The 25,893-nt window shown below is 38.6% G+C and overlaps 3 protein-coding genes and 1 pseudogene across 6 annotated transcripts in view; 2 read left to right on the top strand and 2 right to left on the bottom strand.

Annotated features, from left to right (window-relative positions):
- LOC144636221 (polycystin family receptor for egg jelly-like) overlaps window positions 1–22,110 on the top strand; it is a 44,283-nt gene extending 22,173 nt beyond the window's left edge. For all 4 annotated transcript variants that reach the window (XM_078495374.1, XM_078495373.1, XM_078495372.1 and 1 more), the window contains 18 exons: window positions 471–1,055; window positions 1,232–1,372; window positions 2,057–2,182; window positions 2,447–2,581; window positions 2,685–2,807; window positions 3,479–3,607; window positions 4,117–4,227; window positions 4,580–5,357; window positions 5,882–6,452; window positions 6,829–7,032; window positions 7,628–7,753; window positions 9,427–9,621; window positions 10,181–10,429; window positions 10,783–11,490; window positions 12,599–12,835; window positions 15,244–16,524; window positions 20,408–20,576; window positions 20,744–22,110. In XM_078495374.1, the coding sequence (XP_078351500.1) occupies window positions 471–1,055; window positions 1,232–1,372; window positions 2,057–2,182; window positions 2,447–2,581; window positions 2,685–2,807; window positions 3,479–3,607; window positions 4,117–4,227; window positions 4,580–5,357; window positions 5,882–6,452; window positions 6,829–7,032; window positions 7,628–7,753; window positions 9,427–9,621; window positions 10,181–10,429; window positions 10,783–11,490; window positions 12,599–12,835; window positions 15,244–16,524; window positions 20,408–20,576; window positions 20,744–21,987 (7,112 nt within the window). In that variant the 3' untranslated portion in view covers window positions 21,988–22,110. The remainder of the gene's footprint in view (window positions 1–470; window positions 1,056–1,231; window positions 1,373–2,056; window positions 2,183–2,446; window positions 2,582–2,684; window positions 2,808–3,478; window positions 3,608–4,116; window positions 4,228–4,579; window positions 5,358–5,881; window positions 6,453–6,828; window positions 7,033–7,627; window positions 7,754–9,426; window positions 9,622–10,180; window positions 10,430–10,782; window positions 11,491–12,598; window positions 12,836–15,243; window positions 16,525–20,407; window positions 20,577–20,743) is intronic.
- LOC144636504 (uncharacterized) lies at window positions 16,856–18,481 on the top strand (annotated as a pseudogene).
- Window positions 18,582–20,592, bottom strand: LOC144636351 (uncharacterized). The gene is made up of 2 exons (XM_078495539.1): window positions 19,942–20,592; window positions 18,582–19,825 (listed from the first exon to the last, which is right to left on the bottom strand). The coding sequence occupies exons 1-2, from the start codon at window positions 20,052–20,054 to the stop codon at window positions 18,601–18,603; spliced, it is 1,338 nt and encodes a 445-aa protein (XP_078351665.1). The 5' UTR covers window positions 20,055–20,592; the 3' UTR covers window positions 18,582–18,600.
- A 156-nt stretch (window positions 22,111–22,266) lies between the features above and the next one.
- LOC144636227 (polycystin-1-like protein 2) overlaps window positions 22,267–25,893 on the bottom strand; it is a 35,011-nt gene continuing 31,384 nt past the window's right edge. Inside the window, exon 24 of the mRNA XM_078495383.1 lies at window positions 22,267–25,798. Coding sequence (XP_078351509.1) covers window positions 24,327–25,798 — 1,472 coding nt within the window. The 3' untranslated portion in view covers window positions 22,267–24,326. The remainder of the gene's footprint in view (window positions 25,799–25,893) is intronic.

Below are 25,893 nucleotides of genomic sequence, written 5' to 3'. Positions count from 1 at the left end.
GGCTTGCATCATTGTAAAACACAAAGAGTCTAAACTCAAGAAACAATGCCCACACCAAAACACCTTTGCTCACAATAACACCGTTGCTAAAAAAAACTATCAAAAACAGTGTAGATTATTAGTAACTATTAGTGAGTGATCGCTGTTCGCTAGCCTTGCTTGTACGATTGGATCATTTGCCAAGGAATGTGAAGTGTGTTACTTCCTCCAATTTCCTTGTCCTACCGGCATTTTCTTTCTTTCTAAAGCCCATTCTTTCTTCTTCCATCACTTTCTTCCTCTAGCAATTTTCCCTTTTCCTCTGACAGTTCGTTTTTCCTCCAGCGGTTTATCTATTTCTTCTTAATCAATTTATTTATTTCTCCTACAGTTGCTTTTTTCCCTCAAACAAGAGCTACCTATCTTTCTACTTACATACCTACCTTGCTTCTTAAGTGGACAAAACCTGTTTTTCTTTGTTTAATTTTTAGCTCCGGAAAAGTGCCAAGTTCCGGTTGACCTGATCTTTGCAGTAGACGCCTCTGGGAGTGTTGGAATTGAAAATTACGAAAAACAAAAAGACTTTATAAAGATTTTAGCCAGTCGATATGATCTAGAGAACAGTAGTCAAGTTGCAGTTATTGTATTCAGCAATCATGCTTCCAATGAAATTCAGCTCGGGTCGAGTGGAACAGCATTATCGTTCGCTACTGCGGTGGATAATACCCCGTACTTTGAAGCGTTTACCCGGATTGACCTTGCTCTTCGCCTGGCCTATGATGAATACTTTTTAACAGAGAGTTCGAACGAAACTGAAAGACTTGTGATATTGTTGACTGATGGTAAACAAACTCGAAACGATTTTATGACTCCGGATTACATTCCAATAGAGGATACAGTGCAGCTCCTTCGCTCCAAATCTGCTCGGATTTTTGGCGTTGGTATTGGGGATTCAGTTGACCTGACGGAGATGAGGATTGTGACTGAACAAGAAGATGATATTTTTCTAGCCACAGAATTCAACGAGCTAGTAGCAAAGGCCGACTTTATAGCAAAGACAACATGTGCCGTTGCTCGTAAGTGTGCTTTTTTTTACAAACAAAAGGTGTCCTAAAATAATCAATTTGGATCAAAAATAATATTAAAGGAATGTTGTGTGGCTATCAGAAAATAATCAGTATGAAAAGTTACTAGTTTGAGCTTGGGACTGTAGTGGTAAATCTCTTTTTGTGTATGGTTTTGTTTTTACCAGTTCAGGCCCAAGGGGTAACTGTTTGTAGTGCTGACGTCGACATCACAAGTTGCCATTTTGGCGCGCACTGTGTTAATATGAGTAACAACTTTACCTGCATCTGTAAAGATGGTTTTGTTGGCAATTCGCTTCAGTGTCAAGGTGAGTCGCATTAGGGATGACACAAAGATAACATTGAATTGGCAATGTACATGACTGTGGGCTGCTGTATTTTCATTGGGTGAGCAGAGGATCGTGGGTTCAAGCCTCGGACCTGCTGGCCAACAGCTTTATTCTCTAGCCGTTTCAGCCTCTGTGGGTTTGTTTTATTACTGGTCTGTGGACTTGTTTTAAGAGTTTTCTCTGGCCCTCCCCCGGTTTCTTTCCTCCTTTAGATGAACAGTGCCACCAATCAATTTAAGGATAAGTTAACAATCCTTGTCATGACGAGGCTACCCTGTGTTATTATGCCCTGTGCTATTACGTGGAATAATACCGTATTGTCTCGATTCGCCCCCGGCGTTTTCTCCTTGCCTGGTGCCCGGCGTTTTTTGCTCGCGCGTTTTTTCTTCTCCGGTTTTTGCCGGCTTTTTTCTTCTTTTCGCTGTTCTGGCTTCACCTCGCTTTTCCACAGTTCCTGGTGGTCTTTTCCTCCCCTTGGACCCGGCGTTTTTCGGTCCCGGCGTTTATCGGTCGGTAAGTCAGTTTAGTTAACCATAATGTTACTCGAGTGGCTTACATACGAAGCATATGCCACCCAGATCCCTTAATTGTCTTTAATCTTAAAGTTCAACTGTGTAATCAGGGTTCCACGAAACCCTCTAATCCATAACTTTCAATTTTTAGACATAGATGAATGTGCCGATGGGTCACATGGCTGCCACGTCACTGCCTATTGTGTCAACACTATAGGGTCATATTACTGCTCTTGCAACCAGTCGGGATACAGTTATAATGGCAGTATGTGTGTAGGTATGCTACATTTATTTTGTTTAGTCTATACCTGCCGTGCATGACACTACAGTTGTGATGTTAAACCTGTTCCTGCTACTGCGTCAGGATGCGTCAGGGTCAGTCATTTTCTCAGGTGGACACTGCTGTACTTGGACTTAGGTGTACTGCTGCTAAGACCAGTGTATTGTCGTCTAATGTGTAATCGTAAAGTCCATCCTTACAGTAATCATTTGTAAGTAAAGAGCATTAGCTGAACGCCGCCCGCCCTTTCTTTACTCACAGATATCGACGAGTGTGTTCTGGACTGGGATGATTGCGATGAAGCCCTAACAACGTGTGTAAACACTCCAGGATCCTTCCTTTGTTTCTGTGATGATCACGAGCTAAATTATGCTTGGGATGGAGAAGCTTGTGTTGGTAAGCGTTATATGCAAATAGAAATTGGTCGTATTGAGACAAATTAATAACTATAGAAACAATTTTGCATTGTTTTCTTCTTGAACACTAAATTTTTTCTTAGACATAGATGAATGCGCAGAACATTTACATGAATGCTCCATCTCATCCTACTGTGTCAACACTCTGGGCTCGTATAACTGCTCATGCAAGCCGGGATACAGTTACAATGGCAGCATGTGTGCAGGTACGCTAAATTTAAAAGAAAAGTTTTTGGCTATTCCTTCAATGTATCGTAATACGATGTGTGTTTTTTTTTACAACACGTGAAACAAAAGAAAACATCAACACCAACATACAAAAAAACAACAGCAAACACATAGCAAGTCCTGTGTTGATACAGGGTCAGATATTATTTTAACTTTCGGATCATACAGAAGTATGCAGGATACTGTTAGGCTAACGTTTTTCGGTGAGAAAGTAATGCTGGATGACAGTTGCTTTATAATCAATCATCTCAATTGAGTTCAAGGTTCTCTTTAATGGAACATTGCAATTTAGTCTTCGGTTGATTACTTTTGGGATTCTTAATGGCAAGCAGCATCTAATCAAACTTCATTAAGTGTAGGCCTAGGTCTTCATCACGTAGCAATTTCAGGAATTATTAACGTCACCCAGAAGAGCGTAAAACCGTCACTTCTTTTAAAGCATAAGCTAAAGGCGCTTTCACAGTTTAGAAAATAAAGTTTATCTTGGAATTTTCTTTCTACATATATGTCCAAAACATAAAGTTTGATTATTATATCGCTCAAACATCACTGTTGTAACGTTTGTATTTGTTATTTAGACCGATTAGAATCTCTTGCGATACACCGAAGGCCTTGATTATGTGGGTCTTGTTTTTGTTTTTTCTCACAGATATTGATGAGTGCGTTCAGGAGTTGGATGACTGTGATAAAGCAGTAACTAAGTGTATCAACTCTCCAGGATCCTACATTTGTTCCTGTTACAAGCAACATTTTGCTTGGAATGGAGAAACTTGCGTTGGTAAAAAACATTGTTTACTTTTATGAACATTTCGCATTCTCAATGACTAGTCTCCTAACGCAGACCCTAGGTGTCAATTCGCCCAAAACTAGCGTCAAAAAGCGATTTTCCTGACCGCACAAGCTGATATTTCCTCGCGTGTTCATAAATCATAAAGGCTTCGTTATAACGTGGCTTTTCTTCTTCGTTATTAACAAACTCTCTTTCTTTACAGGAACCGTATCTCGGCCGTTAATTTTCTGCGATCCGTAACACATAATTGGACAGACGTTTGCGCTCACGGTTAATTATGACGTTTAGCCCCTTGGTCCAATGTCAGCTGTGAAAACGTTGAACACAGATAGTAAAATAAGTCTCTCCACTTTACTAAGAAACAAAATAGATTCTTCTCTGACAGCTTTATTGCACGCTAGCACTTGTTTTGTCCTTGTGTATACTTACTAAAATCATTACTTGTTAATTTTGTTATTTCGTGATCGTAATGGCTGTTTTTTTTTTTTATGTAAAAGACGTTGACGAATGTGGGGACCCCGCCCGTTGTGCTGAGAATGCAACTTGTATAAATTTGGATGGATCTTATGAGTGCAACTGTTCGGCAGCGGAATCTCATCTCTGCTTTGGTATGTATAGCCTATCTGGAATAGGAAGCAATTGCTAGGGTAACCCCTTTTACCTAAAACTCTTGGCGTTACTTGAGTGGACTCATAGGTCAAATTAGGTTTGATTTTTCAGGACCGAAAACGTGTGTAATTCGTCAATTGTAAATTATTTAAAGGCTGTTACCTCTAACACTGCTTATCACGTCAAGTAAAAAATTAGCACGTCTTTTTTTATCCTTGAATTCCGTTATGTAACAACGCCTTGTTTCTTTGAAATTATGGCTATGTCTTTTATGTGCTTTAAAAATTTCAGACTTAGGAAAATTCATATTTCAAGCCCAGAAAACACAAATGTCGTTTTTCTCTCTTAAAGGGACTACATTGTGTGATAATCCACGAGTAAGAATAACTAATGTGGGCCGGACGATTGATCAACCCACTGTGGTTCAGGTGAGCTCATATTACACATTTGAAACAAACGTTGAACTAAGGTGTGCTCAGGTATGGACACAAGACATGTCTTGGATATTAGCGGATCCATCGTTAAACGATGCTGAAGCTATTTCAAATGGAACCGTTATTTCGGCGAAAACAAATAAATGGACTCTCGCCGACCATCATTTAGCATTCGCCCATGAACTACATGCTTTGTACTTCTCTTTGACGGTAATCCAAGGGGACAAGAATGTAACAGAGAGTGCATATGATAAAGGCTATATTATAATACGTCCTTCGCCTCTGGTGGCAATAATCTCAGGTGAAACCGAAATAACAAGAGGAAGTAAGCAAAATATCATCCTTAATGGATCCCAGTCGTACGATCCTCATGTTGGGCCCGGGACCCTGGACGGGTTAACATTTAATTGGCTTTGTAAGAAATCAGATGAACAAATCCCAGCTGAGAACCTGCTTGAGATCCAAGTGGTGGCTATTTCTTTAAACGGCTCCGAAGCATCAGATGGAGGCTGTTTTGGTACCGGTGTTGGGAGACTGGAATCCACTGAGCCTGTTGTAGTGCTAAACGCTTCAGCAATGCAGAACTCGAGCGCATCATACGTTTTCCAACTTATTGTAGCCAAAGACGCCAGAACAGCTAATGATATGAAGACAGTTCATGTCGTTGAGGGAAACCCTCCTGAAGTCTCATTGAAGTTAGTATATTAAACAATTATATCTTGCACCATGTTATAGATGCACTATACGAAAACTCTGCGAAGAGGCGAAACAACGCTGCCATTTAAGTTCGTGCCTATCAAAAAAATAATTCTGAAATAAATCGCAGGGCAGGTTATATCCTTAGTTATATCATTTATATGAACACCGTTCATTTGCCAATGAAAAAAAATCATTTCTATCACAACTTACAAACCTGGTATCGACAACATATATTAGAACAAACAATTCAGAGTTGGTAGGCTGCAAATAGCACAATACAAAAGTTTTGGAAGGAAATTTGTCAAAAACATAACGAAAACTGTAGTCACACAGAGTAAACTTATTCAGTTAAAGCACAAGATAAAGCAACTGTCAGATTAATTTTATGTACAAAGGGAAATAAGTTGTTTGGTTCACCACACCGTAAGGATAACCTTGTCTCCCTCACTTGTTATGTTACCTCTTGCAAGTGTTCTCGTCTAAGGTTGGAAAAATCTAATCGATTTTCTTTTTGGCAAAGGTTTTTGCTTAATGATCGTTTAAACGTCATCCCGTCAGCGCCGCTGACCATCTCAGCCGATTACGTGGGCTACTCTTGTGATGATCAAGTGGAATACCAATGGATCCTTTACGAAGAAGGCAAAGATGTAGAATGGGTAGAAGTTTTAAACAACGCAGAAAACTCCAAAGTGTTTACAATCGACCCAAATTTTCTTAAAGACAATACAAAATATAGATTGGAATTGACCGTGCTACTTAGCAATGGAACCCCTTCTACAAGTGTGCAGGTTTTCAAGACTGCAGTCCTTCCACGCGATGGCTCTTGTACTATAACACCGGACACTGGCGAAGCTGTTTATACATTATTTGAACTGTTGTGTTTCGGTTGGTTCGCACTAAATGAGACCTTTACATACGAAGTACAGATAATCGGGGAGGGCGATATACATTATACGTTGTATTATGGCCTCCTGGATAAACAGCAGTTAGTTTTACCGCAAGGAAATGCCTCACGTGGATACTTGTCCCACGTCAAGGTATTTGTGACGAGGAGCAACGGCGCTACTTCTGAGCTGGAAATTCCAGTAACGGTAAGGTCTTTCTTTACATCACGTGTTGTTGCTATGTTATGCCTAAATTAAATATCACCACCTCATTGTCAGTATCTGACTTACCTTCAAAGTCAAGTAAGCAAGCTAAAAAGGATAAATGACAGCTGTCAGGTATTGTCTAGGTGTATCACCGCATTCTCAAAGCTCAGGACGTCAGAAACATTAAACGTAGTGTGTGTCGCTAGGATGTGACAAGAACATTTCGTTGAGGACTTAACCTTTATTACGCATAAAAAAAAATTAAAATAAAAGGAGATATTTTACGGTGACTGTCGCCTGTTTCGGTTCATATACCAATATGTTCCATTTTTTTTCTCTCCCAAGCGTAATTTTGTCTGTTTTATTGTTTTTGTAGGTAACTCCACCCAATCCAAAAGCAAAGAAGGATCTTTTTGAACTTCTTGAAAGGAATTCAAGCTCCTTTGAAGAGTATCTTAACACACTGGATACAGAGAGCGCATGGCAACTGATGACCGCAATGTTATTGACAATAGAGAAACAAGCATTGGCCAACAGCAGTTTCCCCAACTCAACAGTATCGAGTCAACAGAAAATTGCTGTAAGCATCAAACCCTAAATATGATATGACAGCCAATGACAGCCAATGATAAGCAGTCTGGCGAAATTTTTTACATACACGCACGGAGAAATTTCACTGTTTTAATTGTAAAAAGAACTGGACATGAGAGTCAAGATTAAATTACTGTTTTGGAAATTAATGGATGGCACACTTGACAGGTTTGCATATCTAAAGAAAGACTCAGGGCGACTTAGGCCTTGTACATGCCTACATCATTTGCTCAAAATTCCATAGTTAGGGAACTTTTTGCATTTGGGTCTTCTGAAATAGCGAGGAATACAACTGAATCGCATATGCGTTTTGATATTTTTCAATTTATATTAACTGCAAGTGACCTTAATTTAAATGCGAAGAAGGGTTATAAAGGCTGCTCTCCCTACCCATTTCATAACGTAATGATTTATATTTCCTTGCAGTTTCAATGTACTAATTGTTGACCACATAGCTGACAGAAGTTAAAGTCATCACCCTTCTCTTAGAAGTTTCATTAAGAAATTTTTGGCAGTCAACAATAAGTAATATTTTGATCGTAAAACTGACAATTTACGGGTAACTTGCGTAACTTGCTTTTCAGCTCAGAGACATCGCTCTTAGGAGTTTCCAAGTTAAAAAGCTTGGTGGTTTACCTGGTTTGGTGTTCATCTCAGCCTTTCTGGCCACCGCAGGAAAGAATGTGACCGAGTTATATTTCGACAGTAAGGTAACTTCTTATTGAACAAACATGTATATCAAACTTTAAATGGAACAAAAAAATCCCAGATGAAAAAAAAAATGAAACTGCAGACGATTAACCTTTTTGGGAGCGAAAACATGGATAACCAAATAGTTTTCCGAAAGCAAAGTCCCTTGACTTGTAACAAAATGAAGAATGTCTAAGAAGGCAAACTAAGTTTATTGCATTATTCTTCATATATCTTTCCCACGAACGGGATGTTGAAACACGATATTTAAAGTTAAACTAAAAAGCTTGTAGCCAGTGGGATAAGTCTCGAGTTAATGGTTAGTGCGCCACGGGTTCGAGCCCTGGACGGGGTTATCTTTGCTCTCACAGTGCCTTTGTCCACGCAGAAGTTTTAATGGGAACTGGCAAATTGTTGGGGCAACCTGACAGAATGCTGGTGAGACGCCTGTGATGGACTTGCATCCCAATTCAGCAGAAGTAGCGGTGCACCTTGCTAAACTCAGAGTTAAAAAGCTAGGGCTACTTGGACTTAATTTTTAAGTTGGCAGCAAAATAAACATTTATCGATACAGTTGAATCCCGATTACGCGAACCTTCAAGGAAAATCGAAAAAGGTTAAAATTATCGGGAGTTCGAGTTATCGAGGGTAACATTAGTAAGAAAATTACCTGGAGGGGAATCAAAAAAGGTTCGAGTTGGCGAGAGGTTTTAGTTATCGAGGGTAATATTAGTAAGAAAATTACCTGGAGGGGAATCAAAAAAGGTTCGAGTTAGCGTGAGGTTTTAGTTATCGAGGGTAATATTAGTAAGAAAATTACCTGGAGGGGAATCAAAAAAGGTTCGAGTTAGCGAGAGGTTTAAGTAATCGAGGGTTCGAGTTGCCGGGATTCAACTGTAGTAAGAAAATTACCTGGAGGAGAATAAAAAAAGGTTCGAGTTAGCGGGAGGTTTTAGTTATCGAGGGTTCGAGTTATCGGGATTCAACTGTAGTAAGAAAGTTACCTGGAGGAGAATAAAAAAAGGTTCGAGTTAGCGGGAGGTTTTAGTTATTGAGGGTTCGAGTTATCGGGATTAAACTGTAGTAAGAAAGTTACCTGGAGGGGAATCAAAAAAGGTTCGAGTTAGCAGGAGGTTTTAGTTATTGAGGGTTCGAGTTGTCGGGATTCAACTGTAGTAAGAAAATTACCTGGAGGGGAATCAAAAAAGGTTCGAGTTAGCGGAAGGTTTTAGTAATCGAGGGTTCGAGTTGCCGGGATTCAACTGTAGTAAGAAAATTACCTGAAGGGGAATCAAAAAAGGTTCGAGTTAGCGGAAGGTTTTAGTTATCGAGGGTTCGAGTTATCGGGATTCAACTGTAGTAAGAAAGTTACCTGGAGGGGAATCAAAAAGGGTTCGAGTTAGTGGAAGGTTCGAGTAATCGAGGGTTCGAGTTATCGGGATTCAACTGTATTTTATCAATTTTTAAAAATAGACGTTATATTGTTGTCTTGTCCGTCCTTTGAAAATGGTGGGTCTCCAGTTTTTACTTCGGGATGTAGCACCACGCCATGTTTATTCATTCATGTCGAAACAAAAAATTCTGATGGTTTATAATGGACAGTATTTATCCATTTCATTATGTTTATTTTAACCTTGGTACCAGCAGCTTTCATCAGTGTGCGGGTTTATCGTCTCCATAAAAAATTTTGCAGGACCTTCTCCCAGAAATTTTTGGAAACTTGAGTAACATATTGCTTGCCGAGGCTAACAATATGAACGCAAAAGATGAAAGGTTTATCTCACAAGGGGTTTATAATACGTTATACGGAACAGTTCAACTCCTTATGGTATCTGCAGAGGCGTCTAAAGTAACTGATGACAGTGAAACGTCCGTTAACCGTTCAAAGGTAGGCTTGGAATTACGGGCACATGGCGCTCAGAGCCACCTTAAGGTGGCTTTGAACCCCATGTAAAAAATTATTTTAGACTTTGCTCAAAATTGCATCTTGACTTGCTAATCAAATTTTGATCATAAAAAGGGGCCACGCGCTCGTTTTTGATTTATTGGCAGTTAAAGCTTAAATAAAGGGTGTATTTAGAAGGTTATACTGTTACTATTGTAACCTATTGTATCAAAAAAATGATAACAATGTGTTCACCAAACATTGAGCATTTGTATGACATGATTGTAGCATAAACTGATAAAGAGTGGTTATAATGACCCTTCAAAATCTACGTCTTGAAAAATGCTGGAAACTGTCGCCAGCCACCTTAAGTTGTGTTGTTTGGAATTAAGAGGTAAAGCTTAAGCAGCTGTCTCATCGATGTTTAGCTCTTTGTTGGATGGCAAGTTATATAAAAGCCACGACTTTTTTATACCATGATGATTCGAAGCGTTAAATATTATCAATCAAAATTTGTAAATCTTTATAATCTTAACTGGATTGAACTTTGTTTCCCATCCAGGAGGTAGAAATTGTCCTGAAATCGATCGGCATTATTAAAACGTTACTCAGGACAGTGGCAACAAGGTCAGCTGTATCACAGCCTCCTCAAAATCTCCAGGTCCCTGGCATAAATGTCATGCTGGGTCGGGAAACAACATGCGGACTTGAAGAAAAAGGTTTGAACGTGTCTGAAGATCAGGGCTTTGCACTACCACAAAATATGAGACAGGCTTTTCGTGATGCGGAGCTTGAGTGGGTTGAATATCAGGTATTATTTGCATAGCCTTTCCTTCCTTCCTTCCTTCCTTCCTTCCTTCCTTCCTTCCTTCCTTCCTTCCTTCCTTCCTTCCTTCCTTCCTTCCTTCCTTCCTTCCTTCCTTCCTTCCTTCCTTCCTTCCTTCCTTCCTTCCTTCCTTCCTTCCTTCCTTCCTCCCCTCCTTCCTTCCTTCCTTCCTTCCTTCCTTCCTTCCTTCCTTCCTTCCTTCCTTCCTTCCTTCCTTCCTTCCTTCCTTCCTTCCTTCCTTCCTTCCTTCCTTCCTTCCTATGCCTCCCTTCATCTCATACGTTCCGTTTGTTCAAAATTTCCTTTGTGTTATTGTTTATGTACTTATTTTTTTGCAGATGCTTCACATGAATTTTAACCCATACCAGTGGCACGAAAGCCACAAAAACGTGAAGTCAGAAATAATGAGTCTTGAATTTACAGACAGCAAAGGGATAGTATTACCCGTTGGAGGAAATAACTTAGATATCGACATCAGAATACCACTTAATTCTGCAGACTCATCGCTAAATAACTTCTTTGTCAGACCACTCATGATGCGATACCACACGGTGGAGCTTACCGATATTTCTGATTCTATGATACTTGAGGTGAAACCAGTAAACCGCAGTCTAATGATGATAGTGTATGTTAAATACGGAGAACGCCCAACAGTAAACAATTACAGTCACACTGCCATTATACCAGATTATTCGTCTTGTAGCTGGGCCAACGTAAGTGGTCATTTGGTAACAAAGTGCTCGAAGAGTCCATACGAGATCATGTCTACTGCGGACTTCAGCCAGACAGGTTTGTATTATGTCGGAGTGCTGTACGTGGAACGTAGTCAGCTGAATCATACTCGAATTAGACGTTCGTGCTTTGGAGGAAGAAGACAGAAAAGGGATTGTGTTGAACCAAAGCCACCTCCAGTGAAAGGAACAGTGTACAACAGAACACTGACTTATAATCCTACTACTGATCAGAACTATAGCGTCAAAGTTCGCAAGTACAGCTGCTACTACTTTTCATTGACGCAAGACCAGTGGGATAAAGATGGCTGTAAGGTGAGCATAACGTCTGAAAAGAAATGTGAATGCTTATTGCTAAAGTGGTTGCGCCAAAACTAGGACTGGTATGGAAAACAACAGACATTTTCTCCTTAATTATAATTAGACGGACACTTCTCTAAAACGGACAGTTGGAGCCGGTCCCGACAGTGTCCATTTTATAGAGAGTTTACTGTAACGCGAACCGAAAAATGATGCTGTATCGTTGCACTGTCTACGACAAGATTCGCCAATTCAACAACTTTAAGAACAACAACACACGCTTTATTAACAAAATAAATCAGATTTACATTTGAAACATAATTTATACAAAAATTGGTAAATTTACTCAGTACAACAAAAAAGCTAATCGAGCTGTAACAATAAGTAATATTCACATATATATGAGGTTGTTAGGCACTAAAGTATGAAAAAAGAAAAAGGAAAAAGAAGTATGTAATAACTAAATAAAGCAATAAATAAATAAATAAATAATAAAATAAATAAATTATCGAATAAATAAATTAATAAGCAAACAATAGGTACCAGTTGAAAACTCAAGTAACTTTGTAAGATTTCCAGTTTGACTTTGTATTTGAAGGTTTTAAGGGGGATGTGTTTAATGGTTTCGTCTTGATGATTCCAAACTTTTACAGCTGCAAATCGAATGTTGAATTTACCAAAATTTGTTTTAATGGTTAAATTGTGAAAGAAGCAGGTTCTTCAGTCTTACTTCCAATAAAAATCTAAATCTCAGGCATAAAAATAAAGAATCTAAATAGGTTATTCCTTTTGGTGTGATTGTTCGGGGATTGTGATATTGGGAAATACTACTGCCAGTGACGAACCCCTCGATAAGCTGAGGTTGAGTTATTGTCTTACAGAGTAAGTAAAAAAAACGTTTGTCGGGTAACTGCCAAACTGACAAGGAACAGAAACCTCTTCTCGCAACATTTTTTCACTTGTCTTTGAAGATAACTACCGTTCACTAACCAGCCGTCTACCACTAACAACAGTCTTACCCAATTGTTCACAGAGGACTACCAAACTGCTGATACTTCTCCGTTCTAATAATTTATTATGAACTTTTTAAACTATAACTTGTAATTTTCTGTGTTTTTTTTAGGTTGGAGATGACACGAACGACCAACTACTTCATTGTCGATGTAATCATCTTACATCTTTTGGTGGCGGCTTTCTTATTGCACCAAATCCGATCGACTTCGACAAAGTGATAACAGAATTCTCCAGACTTGGAGAAACAGGAAATTATGTGGTTCTTGCAACGGTCTGCTCAATTTTTGGCGTCTATCTCTTGGTCTTAATCTGGGCAAGGAAGGCTGATATGCTAGACGAAAGAAAGGTACGTTTTAAACTTGCAAGCAAGGTTAAATCGATACTGGCCAATTTAAAACATATTTCCACTTTGTAGTAAATAATAAAGATGGTAGATTTTAAGCTCGGTGATAAATAGTGAAGAATATTATTCTATATGACACGAGCGTGGGACAAAGAAAAAATCTAAGTCCCCGACGGAAATCGAACCCATGGCCTCCCAGAATACCGGTTGGGCGCTCTAACCAACTGAGCTACGTGAGACTCGCTGTGAGCTAGGCCATTTACTAGGTTGATATGTGACACGCGTCCTGCATACTGCTAGGATCAGCAATGTCGAAATCATCAAATTTGTAGTAAATAATAAAGATGGTAAATAATAAAGATGACCATATTATAAGCACTCAATCATACGAATTGCGCCTCATATTAGATAATTTTTAGACACGTGTAAATATGTGGTGCATTTTTTTTTTTGCCAAAAAAGCGACGAATTCAACTTTAAAAAAAGCAACTGCTGTGGTCTGTTGCCCTTCACCGCATTACAATCCACGGGGCAAAGCTTGGTACTCCCACACAGGTCACTACACTCTTTTTTTTTTTTTATAAGAATCTAGTTTATAAGAATATCGAGGCTGAAATTGGCGAATTCTTAAGAATATTTTAAGAATAAACCTGAGGCTGAGATTTTGAAAAGAATATTGTTTTGAGTTGAAGATTTGTAAATACAATACAAATTAATATGTTTTTAGTTGAAACAAAATCAGGTATTTTCATTTCCGTCACTTTATCTTTGTGAGGAATGCTTTGTTTAAAGCCAAAACGGCCAGGCTGCAACCAGAGCAATGTTACATGTGCACAATATAACACGAAACAATTCTGGACACCAAACACTTGTAATTGATTACCCAATACTTGCTAAAATGGAAATGTCAAACGATATTTTCTAAGAATGTTTATAAGAATATTTCAGCCTAAAATCAGCAGAAAAATAAGAATATTCAGCCTGGGTCGGAAAAACTGTATTCTTATAAAAAAAAAAGAGTGTATAGGTAAAACACGTAAAAAAATAGCTCATTTTTTCTAGTTCATTTTGTCCAGTTCCTCAATTAAAAATACAGTAACATTAAAATTACATAAACAAGCGAATATTAACGTTAAAAGCCGACGTTTCGGCGTCATCCTGACACCATTCTCAAGGCAAAGTGAATAAATAATGCGATATCAGTTTCTAAAGTCTCTACGAATTAACATAATAACAAAGGATCACAAATTCGTTTAGTGAACACCTTTGCGCGAATCGAGTCCGTTTGCTCGTTTAGGGATGGTTTACGTTTTCTTATGAAAAGCATCTCCTTGATTAGGCAATCAAATTTGTTGGTACATTTGGTAAGCACGTGAAATTGTTCTGAAAGACAAGGTACTTACTTACTTATCCTCATCGGGCCCATGAGGACTCTCAAGGTGGCACGTTTGAATTATGTTCGCTAAGGTAATTTTTACAAATCGACGACGATTTTTGTTTGTCCATCAACGCGTTCGTGGAGGTGGCCCGACGATTTTTGTTTGTGTCCATCAACGCGTTCGTGGAGGTGGCCACCTCCACGAACGCGTTGATGGACACAAACAAAAATCACGTGCTTACCAAATGTACCAACAAATTTGATTGCCTAATCAAGGAGATGCTTTTCATAAGAAAACGTAAACCATCCCTAAACGTGCAAACGGACTCGATTCGCGCAAAGGTGTTCACTAAACGAATTTGTGATCCTTTGTTATTATGTTAATTCGTAGAGACTTTAGAAACTGATATCGCATTATTTATTCACTTTGCCTTGAGAATGGTGTCAGGATGACGCCGAAACGTCGGCTTTTAACGTTAATATTCGCTCCTTTATGCTTTAAGAAATCATTATTGATCAAGACATTAAAATTACAATAAAGAATAACGTACCGTAATGTTTTTGTGATAACCACTCCCTGAAAATAAGTGGCTTAGCCCCACGAGTTTTAGAAGCAAAAAACCTTTCCTGTAACCCCCCCCCCCCCCCCGAACATAAGTGCAGGTGCTTAAACTATTAAGCTTAAAAAGAAGAAGATATAATTTTTTTCCGATTACTCGTATTTTATATTTTGCAGTATGCCTAGAAACTTGTGATGTTCATTCCGCGACTGTAGAACTCGTTTTGAATTTTTCAAAAGCAAAATGTTTTTTAAAACAAATATTTTTTTCCGATAAGAAGTCTCCCACTTGAAAAAACAAACAAAAAAAACGCCCAGCATAAAAACCTATAAGTCCAGCAAGAAAGCCTTTTAACTATATGATGTTTCATGTATTCATCTGACGAATTTCTGTTTGCGTATCACATGGTAAGGTGTTATGGTACGTTATAAATAAGTTAAGTTATAACGTGAAATTGTTCCTTTTTTTGGTAGCTGGGCCCTGCTGTACATGTCAAACCCACAGCCCACGGCACGCATACCTATGATTTAACTATAAGTACAGGCGTGTGGCGAAACGCTGGGTCGACGGCGAGCGTGTTCATTAAAATCTTCGGCACCGAAGGCATTGTAGAGGCTTTGAACCTGACTGAAAGTTCTCCACCAGGAAGAAAAATGTTTGGAAGAGGCAGCATCGACAGGTTTATTTTCCATCTTGAGAATTCGCTTGGAATTATAGTTAAGATAGAAATGTGGCACGACAATTTTGGGAAGAATTCTTCATGGTTTCTGGATCAAGTTCGCATTGTTGCTAAAGGTACAGGCGAGGTTTGGGATTTCTTCCACCATAATTGGCTCGCTCTTAACAAAGGTGACGGATCAACCAAGGTTACTCTGATGTCCAATGATCCAAATCAACATGGGCCTGGATTTAAAAACATGTTTTATTCCGTCTCTTCATCAGACCTAGCAGATTATCATCTTTGGGCCTCTGTCGTTACCAGACCACCACGCAATCCATTTACACGTGTACAGCGAGCCTCCTGTTGCTTATCTTTTTTATATTTGGCGATGGTATGTAACGCCATGTTTTATCAAGTTACTGGAGTTTCAGACGAAGTGATTCAGATTGGACCATTGAAGATGTCACTACGTCAAGTAATTATTGGTCTTCAGAGTGCGCTGATTGTTGCCCCAGCAAGTGTTTTGATAACTGTGTTGTTCCGTCGGAGAAAAGCTAAAGCGAGTGGTAAGAATGAAGAAGACAGCGCTACCGGGAACAATGTTTCGAAAAACGCCTCGTCTAAAGACGAAAAGAAACCATTTTTGCTACCACATGCCTTTGTGTATCTCGGTTGGTTGCTCTGTTTTGCGGCGATAGGGTCTTCTGCCACCATAACAGTATTTTATAGTCTTCAGTGGGGGAAACAAATTGCAGATCAATGGCTAGCTTCGGTAGTCGTCTCCTGTGTCAAGGATGTTTTCGTCTGGCAACCATGCAAAGTTTTATTCTTTACTCTTTTGCTGATTATAATCTTCAACAGGCCAAAGTCTCCCGAGGAGATAAGTAATAATAATGGAGCATCGTTTGCAGAGGATATGAAAGAGCTGCGTGCCTATGAATTACAAAAAGCGACATTTTTTCGGTTTACCCGGCAGTTTGGTGCCTTTATGGTCTTTTACGTCTTGCTAATGACAGTAACGTACGGGGACAAAGATTATCACAGATATCTGATGAATAAAGGAACACGTGATAGCTTCACCTTCTTTTACAAGGTTTGTAAAGATCATATCGATCTTTTGCTTCTACATGTGATAAACGCGAAAAAACAGGACTCTTCCGAAAGAATAGTGCGAAAGTTTCATAAGTATGCTGGTAAATAGGACATTGAAAAAATTTTCTTTTGTTGTAAACTTAATAGTATACTGTGGTTCAATTTTGAATATAGCACCCGTAAAATTGTTCTACGTAATAAAGGTAATTCTGAAAACTGATGTGTTAGTTCCCTAGGAATAGAGGAAGGAGTTATGTTTTCTCGCTAAACCTTTAAAAAAGCGATGTGTATCTGTTCGTTTACCTTCGCTCACATATATCCTATCAAAGTGTGTAACGAGACCAAACGCTCGTATAGAGTGGTAAAGTGCTGACGTCACGGTTCCATGGTAACCAATTTCTTGGTTCTAAACAAACCTTCCTCGGTTCGATTACAGTGTAAGATGGCGTTACTTTCGATAGCTTCCCTTGTTTCTTTTTTCGCGGGAGAGCAGAAATCTATAGATAGAGGTGAAAACCATTGCAGATCCAGTCATGTAGAGAGCTTTGCGTAACTTCCTGGTGTTTTGAAAGGAGAAGTTCATGCAAGCATGAAGAAAACAATCTACAAGGTCACGGTATGTCAAGCCGAACTACGACGCCATATTTTTATAAGTTTGAGTTGACCATATTCTTTGCATTTGTTCGTTCAAGTATCTTAATGATGCAGTTTTCTGATCACGTTGATACTAAATTCCCATGCAACACAGTCATTGCAATCCTTACGTTCTTTTAGGTATTTTTAGACGAAGAATTGAAGATCCGCTCGACCGAGTGCGAATGCCCTCGGGGCGAATACAAGTGCAGTCACGCAGCAGCGTTGTTTATCTACGGAATACACAATCCTAGTCGAACAGACGTCTAGTGTAGCTGGAGGAAAAGAAAAACTGTACAGAGGACAGAGGCTGTAAACGAAATGTTTCCTCCTCCGAAGAAATACGCTGCCTTATCACGAAATCCAATTGCGGAAGATCGAGCTTCTTTATACAAAGAGCTTTGTGACTATGGGAAGTTTACCGGATTGTGTTGGTTAATGAGTCCGGAGAAACCTCCTGTTACCTTACCAGTAAGAACAGTAGAAGACATAATTTTATCTGAACAATTTGTTTTACAACTTGGTGACGATCAGCTAACTTATTTTATGAACAAATTTCTACCTAAAGAAAGATAAAGATGGAAATATTGTCCTCAAAAAAGACCATGCCTACTGGCATCAAGCACAGGGAGAGATGTATTTCTCTAGAGATCTGTGTTACTTTGTAGTATGGACCACTAAAGATACTGTAGTAATTAAGATTACTAAAGACAATTCATGGGGAGAGAATCTAAACATTTTAAAACGATTTTACTTTGCTCATATTTTTCCCACGATAATTGAGGGTGAGCTGTAATGATTTTAATTTGTCTGGATAAGATCATCAAAATTATCCGGTGGATCTTAAATTATTAGAAGTTTGATTGAATTACCTGTTCAAGTTTTCTCCGTATGTTCCATTTCAATTTGTAAAATAAAAAATATTTTCTACAATAATTTATTTATTTTAATGTCTTAGTTATAGATATTCTTCATAGCTTATATGTTCAAAATTTCTAAAGAACGACAGAGATACAAGTAATGGCATAATAAGTAAATAATCTGTAAGAGTTAAAGACTGAGGCTTTTGCTCTGAAGTTTAAAATGACATTTATTATTCTCCATATACAACTTAAAATCAAAGTTTTCATACATGCTAAAATAATATCAAAGGCCTTAAGGAAGAGATACTCCCACACTAGAAAAATGAGGTAAGACTCCCTGGAAACAAAAAAAGAACAAAACAAATCTTTCCTTACTTGTTAGTAAACATGCACATATGTGGCAGTTTTAATTGTATCTCCACTGAGAGAGAAAAGTTGTATAAATATTTATGTGACACTAAATTCCCAGATAACTTTTTTCAACAAATAGTAAATCACTCATTTCATTCAATGAAACCATGGCAATTCCCCCCACAACTTAATAAAATTTAAGCAGGCCCCATACACTTACAGGTAGATATCTATTCGAATTCTGTACCCTCACAACCCTCTTTTATCAGTGGAAATTGTAAGTTCACCAATGAAGTAATAACCTGAAACAGTTTGTCTGCATGACTCCTTAGCCAGGATGGAATAAAAGTAAGAATTTTAAAGTCTTTGATCCTGGCATTTGCTCTTTCTACATGGATTCTGCATTTGGCAATAGACTTGGTAGCTTTTACTTCACTTGAGGCAAATTTCCCATTATTCAGGAATGGTGGAATGTTCACTGCTACACCATCTGGTACAATATCTTGAATAAGAAAACCCTTGTCTGCTATAACTAAATCCCCAGTTACAAACTGCTTTAAAATTCCAGAATGTTCTACAATGAATTTGTCTGACACTGACCCTGGGAACAATTTACTTACATAAGTAATCACTCCATTAGGAGCTACACCCACTATGGCCTTAAAAGAATTCATGCCCCTGTATGTGGAATAGGTGGCATTCTGAAGGCTCATTAACCCTGGTGTGGCAATTTCAACATCTGTGCAATCAATGATAACCCTACAGTTACCAAATAAAGAAAATGAAGACGGAGCACAAGACTTATTCTTGTCCCTGGAAGGCATACTGCTCATTAAATCCTCAAAAAACAAACTGTGCAAAACATGAACAAAAGTCAAAACAATGTTTGTTACAGTTGTAACACAACAGCCAAATAATTGTGCCAAGTGAAGGTTGGTATAGTTTTGTCTTAATTTCATAAGTGTGATAAATACCTGATCTTCCAACTTTATAGAATCGACTCTCCACCCATAATAATAGTTAATATTGTCTTTAAATTTAGAAATGTAATTGACAACAATTTGGAAGACGTCCTTAGTTGGGAGTCCAGTTTCCATTCTTAAGACTTCACAATCCATGGCGGCAACAGAATATCTTGTTCTTTGGTAGACTTGTTGCTCCTTAAGTTCTCTTAGTTCCTTCTTTAAACAGTCTAATTCGGCTTCTAGAATTGTCTGGCTGGCAGAAGCAACTTTTTCTTCGTCAGTTCTCGAGTCCGTTGACTCTTCAAGTTGGAGTTCTGATTCTGTGTTACTAGTACTCGTCACTGTGCGCTTTCTTTTCTTTCTTGGAGAAGTCGGTGCAAATATTTTGTTTACGTTCCAGGCAAACAATTCTGGTCCACGATTTTTGTCTCCATCACGGAAATGACAGCTACATACTCTTGAGTAGGAATTGGGATCGCGATCACCTCTCCTGAAAGGCAAGTTCGGTGATTAATGGAATGCTATTCGGTAACAATCACACGCGCAATTCCTGTTGATGCATCTAATTTAAACAAAATCGCCTACAAGATGCCGTGTTAAACGTACCTGATGCGGTCCTTCCAGCGTTTATATTGTTTCTCATCCTTGGGAAAACGAAAAAACTGACAGGTATGGCTTTCCGACTGATGATTGCAGTCGGGGACAAAACACTGCACCATAGTTGATGATGTCGGGCGACGAACGTCACCGAAAAACAACGTTTAAATACAATCCAGTTCTTCGTCAAGTTGTCAAATCAAAGAAGTTAACGTTTTCAAATTATAGACGAATGTTTTGAGCTAAATAGTAGCACTGAGCGCGACTAAGACCACAGCAAATGTGCTTCGATGCGGTTCGAGCTCTCTTTGTTATGGTTCGTTCTTACATTGTTTAGAACCACAGAATTAGTTACCATGGAACCGTGACGTCACACTTTACCACTCTATAGGGAATTTTACTACGACAACAATATCCCATCAAAGGATTAAAAGATTATTTGTTTAGTCGTATGTACCTCGTTTGTTTTTTTCAGGTGAACACAGGCGAAAAAATGTGGATTTATATGTTGGGCAAGTTCATTCACGATGCGTATGCCGGTGAGTGGTACAATGGCCAAATGGAACAGACCCCAGAGTACATAGGCAATAAATTTTCAATGCTTATTGGAATGCCACGACTTCGCCAATTGAGGATACAAGAAGGTAACTACCTTAAACATAATGTTTTTTTGTACTTATAAGAGAAACAGCCTTGTCTTGCAACCACGCGGGGAAACGGTTAGGGTAAACTTATCGTTGCGCGTTGCAGTAAACTAATTTTAATAACTGTTAACACTGGAAAAAGATAATCCACTTTTTGTTCAAAATAGATTCTTGCCGAGTTGTGAAAGAGTTTGAGAAGATTATTGATAAGTGCTACGACTTCTACTCGATGTCAGAGGAAGATACAACTCGTTTGTATCTCCCACATTGGATTCATTTGTCAGACGCGCAGCACGGATGGGCTAACCTTACTCAACTCTGTCCCATGCCATGGCGTTATTCATCACCAGAGGAGCTCAATAACTTCCCGTCATGGGCACAGCACCATATATATGACGGTGGTGGATATGTCCTTGATCTTGGGTATGATAAACCGACTGCTATCCGCATGATGGAAGGCGTCAAAGACAAGGACTGGATTGACAGAAGAACAAGGGCCATTCTACTTGAATTCCAAGTTTTAAACTTGAACACTAATTTAATGAGCATTGTAACATACCACTATGAGGTTCTTCCATTTGGATTTGGGCTTACCTATGAAAAAATTGACACGATAAAAATATTTAATTTTGGAAATCTTTCTTACAGTTTTTATCTAACGTGCCAATTGCTGTTTATGTTGATAGTATTGGTGTATGTCGTTATCCTTTTGATGAGATTATGCCGTCAGCGGTGTGATTTTTTTAAACGTGTATGGAACTGGGTAGATATTGGACAAATTATGAGTGCCTCACTTGCCATTGTGTTCTATATCATCAAGGTAAAGTTTATGCATGATAGCATACAAGAACTTCGACAAAACCCTTTTGTGACAGTGAGCTTTCAGTTTGCAGTTTTTTGGACTGAAGTTGAAAATGCTGCTCTTTCTCTTGCTTTGTTTATTGCCACCTTTAAAATTCTTCACTTTATTCGCCTTAATCCGCATGTTCAAATCTTAGCGTGGACGATCATTACGGCGAGACATGACATATTTTCATTTTGTGCTCTCTTTAGTATACTTTTTGTTGCACATGCCCATTTTGCTTTTCTGGCTTTTGGTAGTTCTGTGTTTTCCTTTTCATCATTTTTCCGCTCGTTCGCTTCTGAGTTTGAACTGTCGCTAGGTAACACAATTCACGTTGTGGAGATAAATGATGTCAACAGACTCTTAGGCTCGCTTTTTACAGCCAGTTTTATGCTCACACTTGCAATTCTTCTTGTCAATATTTTTGTATCAATTCTTGATATAAATTTACACGACGTAAAGGAGGATGAAGAAAGGGTCCAGGAAGCGTTTGGTATGGGTAAGTTTATTAAAACGTTTTTGTTTGGGTTTAACAACAAGAAAAGCGATGACGATACCAAACTTTAAAGTACCCTCGTCATATTCACAGGATTTCTCAATTTAAAGGAGCTACGTCGCGGATAGGGCGTACAAAAAATTAGTCTGAACATTTCAGTTTCATCGTTTGCAATAAATCGCAATTTTACAATCCTTGGTGTGGTTGTTATCTATTATTCTATTATATCCCTGTATTATTTTCTTTCTTATTTAGTATTATTTTGACCAGTTTTCTTTCAATGGAAGGGAACTTTGCACATCCTAATCGTAACATAGCTCCTTCAAATTGGCGTAAGGTAAAACTAGTTATTGCTTAATTCTCGACATAGCTTTGCTTGTAGGAAATATGAAAGCTTGCCTGCAGGAAGCCTTTAGTCGAAGCCACTACTGACACAAGTATAAATCTGCTCTAAGACCTACAATTAAATCATCAAGATTGCTGAGATACTACTTAATCGCTTCATTTTTGGTTCAGAAACAATGTTATCTTTATTTCTAAAACATTAGTCTATTATATGTAAAATGGTGCTCCTGTTAAGGCTCAATACTTGTGGCAAATGTACTACTTAGTACTTGTTACATGAATAACAACTTGGATATGGATTACATGAGTAATAACATGGATTCTGTCAGAATTTTTTGAATATCAATCCAATTTCAACCCAGATGTGACCATCCTAAATTACGAACCTAATTGAAGGTTAAAAAGGGTTTTAAGATTTTCCACGTTTTTAGCGTGGTAAAACTAGGCTGCTGGACCTTTACATTCTTTTCTCGGCTGCATGAAACTTCTCATCATCATGAAATAAAGCTCTTATGCGTGTAAGCTGAAATAATCAAATCCAACATCGTTTGTTTAGTGGAATCTAAATATTATGCACGAACTCGTTTCTTAAAGTAAGCATTTGCATGAGATGTAATTTTCCTTTTACGATAATTTCCCCATGTGTAAATTAAAGTAAGTGTCAGCCGCTAATATGATTAAAATAAAGTATAATGTCAGTGGTTCTTTTGAATAATCAAGAAAAACGTCTTAGAGCCTGGTATTGTTTCTTCAACTTTATGGCAGGCAGCTTACCATTAAATACAGGATACCTATGCACGCGCAGCTCAGCTTCCGCCCTCAGATGGTCAATAAATTTCTTCCAGTCACGGCTCTGCGTCAGAAAGACACCTACATTACATCGGCATTATATAAATATGCATAATATATATATAAATATATATTAAGTTGAGGTGATTTTCGAGACGAAAAACTTCCTTATATTGTTCTATGCCGTCGTCCGATTTCGTACCACCTGATGTGAATATTCAATAAAGCACGAAAATCAAGCGGTGGGTAAAATAGGGTCATAGTCGGAGCCTGACAACCAATAAAAGTACTAACATTTCTATGTTCGACTCTGAAACTATACTATACAATAAGTATACAACTATGCTAGCGTGAGGTCCTTACTACGGAAATTTTGGTCAAGGTCCATAAACGTCTAAAAAAGGCAACAACAACCGGCAATATTTATACCAGTATCGACCGAACAAGTATTTATTATTAAAATTTTTTAAGTATTAACAGTAAACTTGCGCGCCAAAGAGAAGCATATCATTTTTGTTTTTCAGGCCCTTTCATGAACGTGGGACTTAAAATTTTCTTCAAATAGACGGGCTGAAAAGCCATATTTTGCGCATCGCAAACGAATTAAAGTTTTAAACTAAAATGATGGTTCCTATACCCGTGTAGGGGCAATTGCACCATGTTAAAACGCGAAAATTTCTTACAATATCATTATGATTATATTAACGATTGCTTGCTAAACTACGTTTCCGATGATTGTTTCCTGTCTTTCTTCTGTAAACTGGGAATAAGTCTTTATTCATTTTACAGAAAGAAAGTTATTGTTAAACTCAGAAGAAGAGAAAAATCAAAAACGACGATTTACCTCTCTGGCGAGCTCCAGCTATAAATTACGCGTAAATCACGCATAAAATTATGCACAATAAGGATGCCCAATGCAATACTGGGAGTGACTTTAAACTTCATAGGTTGAGCCAATATCTACAATATCTATGTGTAGCTCTAAAGTTAAACCATAGAAAATATCAATAACTTTACTTAGAAAGGTTTACTGTCTTTACGTACTACCAATAAGAAAGGGCTAAAAAGCCACTACTACATATTCTGTTCGTTGGTCTGCAATGATCAGTGGGTCTTTTCTTCACGGCCAGAAGGATTGACAATCAAATGAACGAAGTCGAGAAACTCAGCTTACTCACTCGGATGTTCGGTTTCAGTTTTGTCTGTTCGTCCAGGGAGTCGTTTCTCCACCGTGTCTAGTCGTTCTTCAGTACAATAAACAAGAGGACCGAAAGTTTTAATTGCTGTTTTCTTGACGATCATATAAATTGGCAAACGTGTTAACGAGGTCAAGGAAGACATCTTCCTCTTCCAGATGGTCAGTGTTAAAGTTCTCTGTTCGTCGAGTAAGAGCACAAAGTCGTTTTTCCATTTTTTCTAGCCTATCTTCCGTGCATTGGAGAATACTTTCAGAATTCAAACAGAAGGGCTCTGCATCAGAACGACACATGTTCGCAAAAGTTGTGTCGTCACAAAATAACTTGAATTCAATTCGCTTTTTGTCTTTGTGAAACATGTCCATGAAACGTTCTTCAATAAATCGCGCCATTTCAAGCTCCTCTGCACTTTCCTCTGCTTGTGTCTTGGCGTCAGTATAGGACTCGTTTAGTACAGAAACTAACATATTCATCAGGAATACAGTCGTGGATAACATGTACAAGAAAGCGAAGGTTGGTCCAATAAAAGGCTTCTCATTTCGAAGGTCATCGAGTGGAACGGCTCTTCCTAAAAGGAATTCGAACTGTGAAATAACTGCTTGCCCGTAGCTTGAGTAATCAAGGACTATGCCACCGAAAAACTGCATTCCCGATATAACAAAAGCGTTAAAAACGATCAGGAAGAAGCCAACGTAGGAAAGTTGGTATCCTACCGACTGGCGAAAAGACGAAAACAAGTAAATCACATGAGGGTTGAAACGAATGAGATTCAAAAGCTTCAGTGTCACCATAAAAACAGCTACAGCGATTGAGGCATTTTCCAAGCCGGCCCAATCTAGGGCTGAATGAAAATGTACAATTTCATAAGGATTAGCTTGGATGGCTTTGATGCTCTTCAAAACGCTCTTCGATCTAATCATGTAAAACGCTACTGACGCTACAGAAGACACAATCATTAAAAAGTCAACCATATTCCAGACAGACTTGAAAAATCCAAGGCGCTGACGGTAAAGGTGAATCAGCATCACTATGAGGTAATAGAGCACCATGGCCATGAACAAAAACTGGCCAATGAGATAGAACATGAGAGCCCCTGACTCTGTACTGTACAACTCGAGTGTTTCAATCCGCCTTGAAGTGTAGGCAGCACCATTTGCTAGTGCCTCGAAGAAGTACGTAGCAATGCTCATTAAATTTGTATTCACGTTGAACACTGTGAACTCTAAAATCACTGCTCTGGTTTGACGGTCAAGCCATCCATGACCGATGGTCTCGCTTAGGACGCCAATGGCGGTGAATTCGTCATACCCAAGCACTGCAGGATAGCCACCCCCTCCATATGTTTTGTATGAAGCTTTAATCGGATCATTGTCTAGTTCTTCGGCTGTTTGGTAACGCCAGGGCTTTGGGCACATTTCTAGTGCCTTTGGCCATGACGTGTTGTAGGGGAGAGGTTTCCAACCCGGCAGACTCAACAATGTAGTGTCCTCCCTTTCCGGAGAATAGTCGTAGTAGCAGTTTGGGATTATTTTAGACAGTGTTCCACAGGTACCTTCAAAAGACAAATTATAAGAAATGCAGATAACTCTCGCTTAGTGGACACCCCTTTTTCGCGGATAATCAAAGTCCCCAACATATTTCAATCAT

This window comes from Oculina patagonica, chromosome 13, assembly GCF_052425735.1.
Source record: "Oculina patagonica isolate OP01 chromosome 13, crgOcupat, whole genome shotgun sequence".
Lineage (NCBI taxonomy): Eukaryota > Metazoa > Cnidaria > Anthozoa > Scleractinia > Oculinidae > Oculina > Oculina patagonica.
The sequence above is the reverse complement of the archived record's forward strand: the minus strand, read 5'-3'. Positions and strand labels throughout refer to the sequence as shown.

Coding starts and splice junctions, on each gene's coding strand:
- LOC144636351 (XM_078495539.1), bottom strand. CDS start 20,054: ATGGTGCAGTGTTTTGTCCCCGACTGCAATCATCAGTCGGAAAGCCAT. Junction 19,826..19,941: donor CGCTGGAAGGACCGCATCAG/GTACGTTTAACA, acceptor CTTGCCTTTCAG/GAGAGGTGATCGCGATCCCA.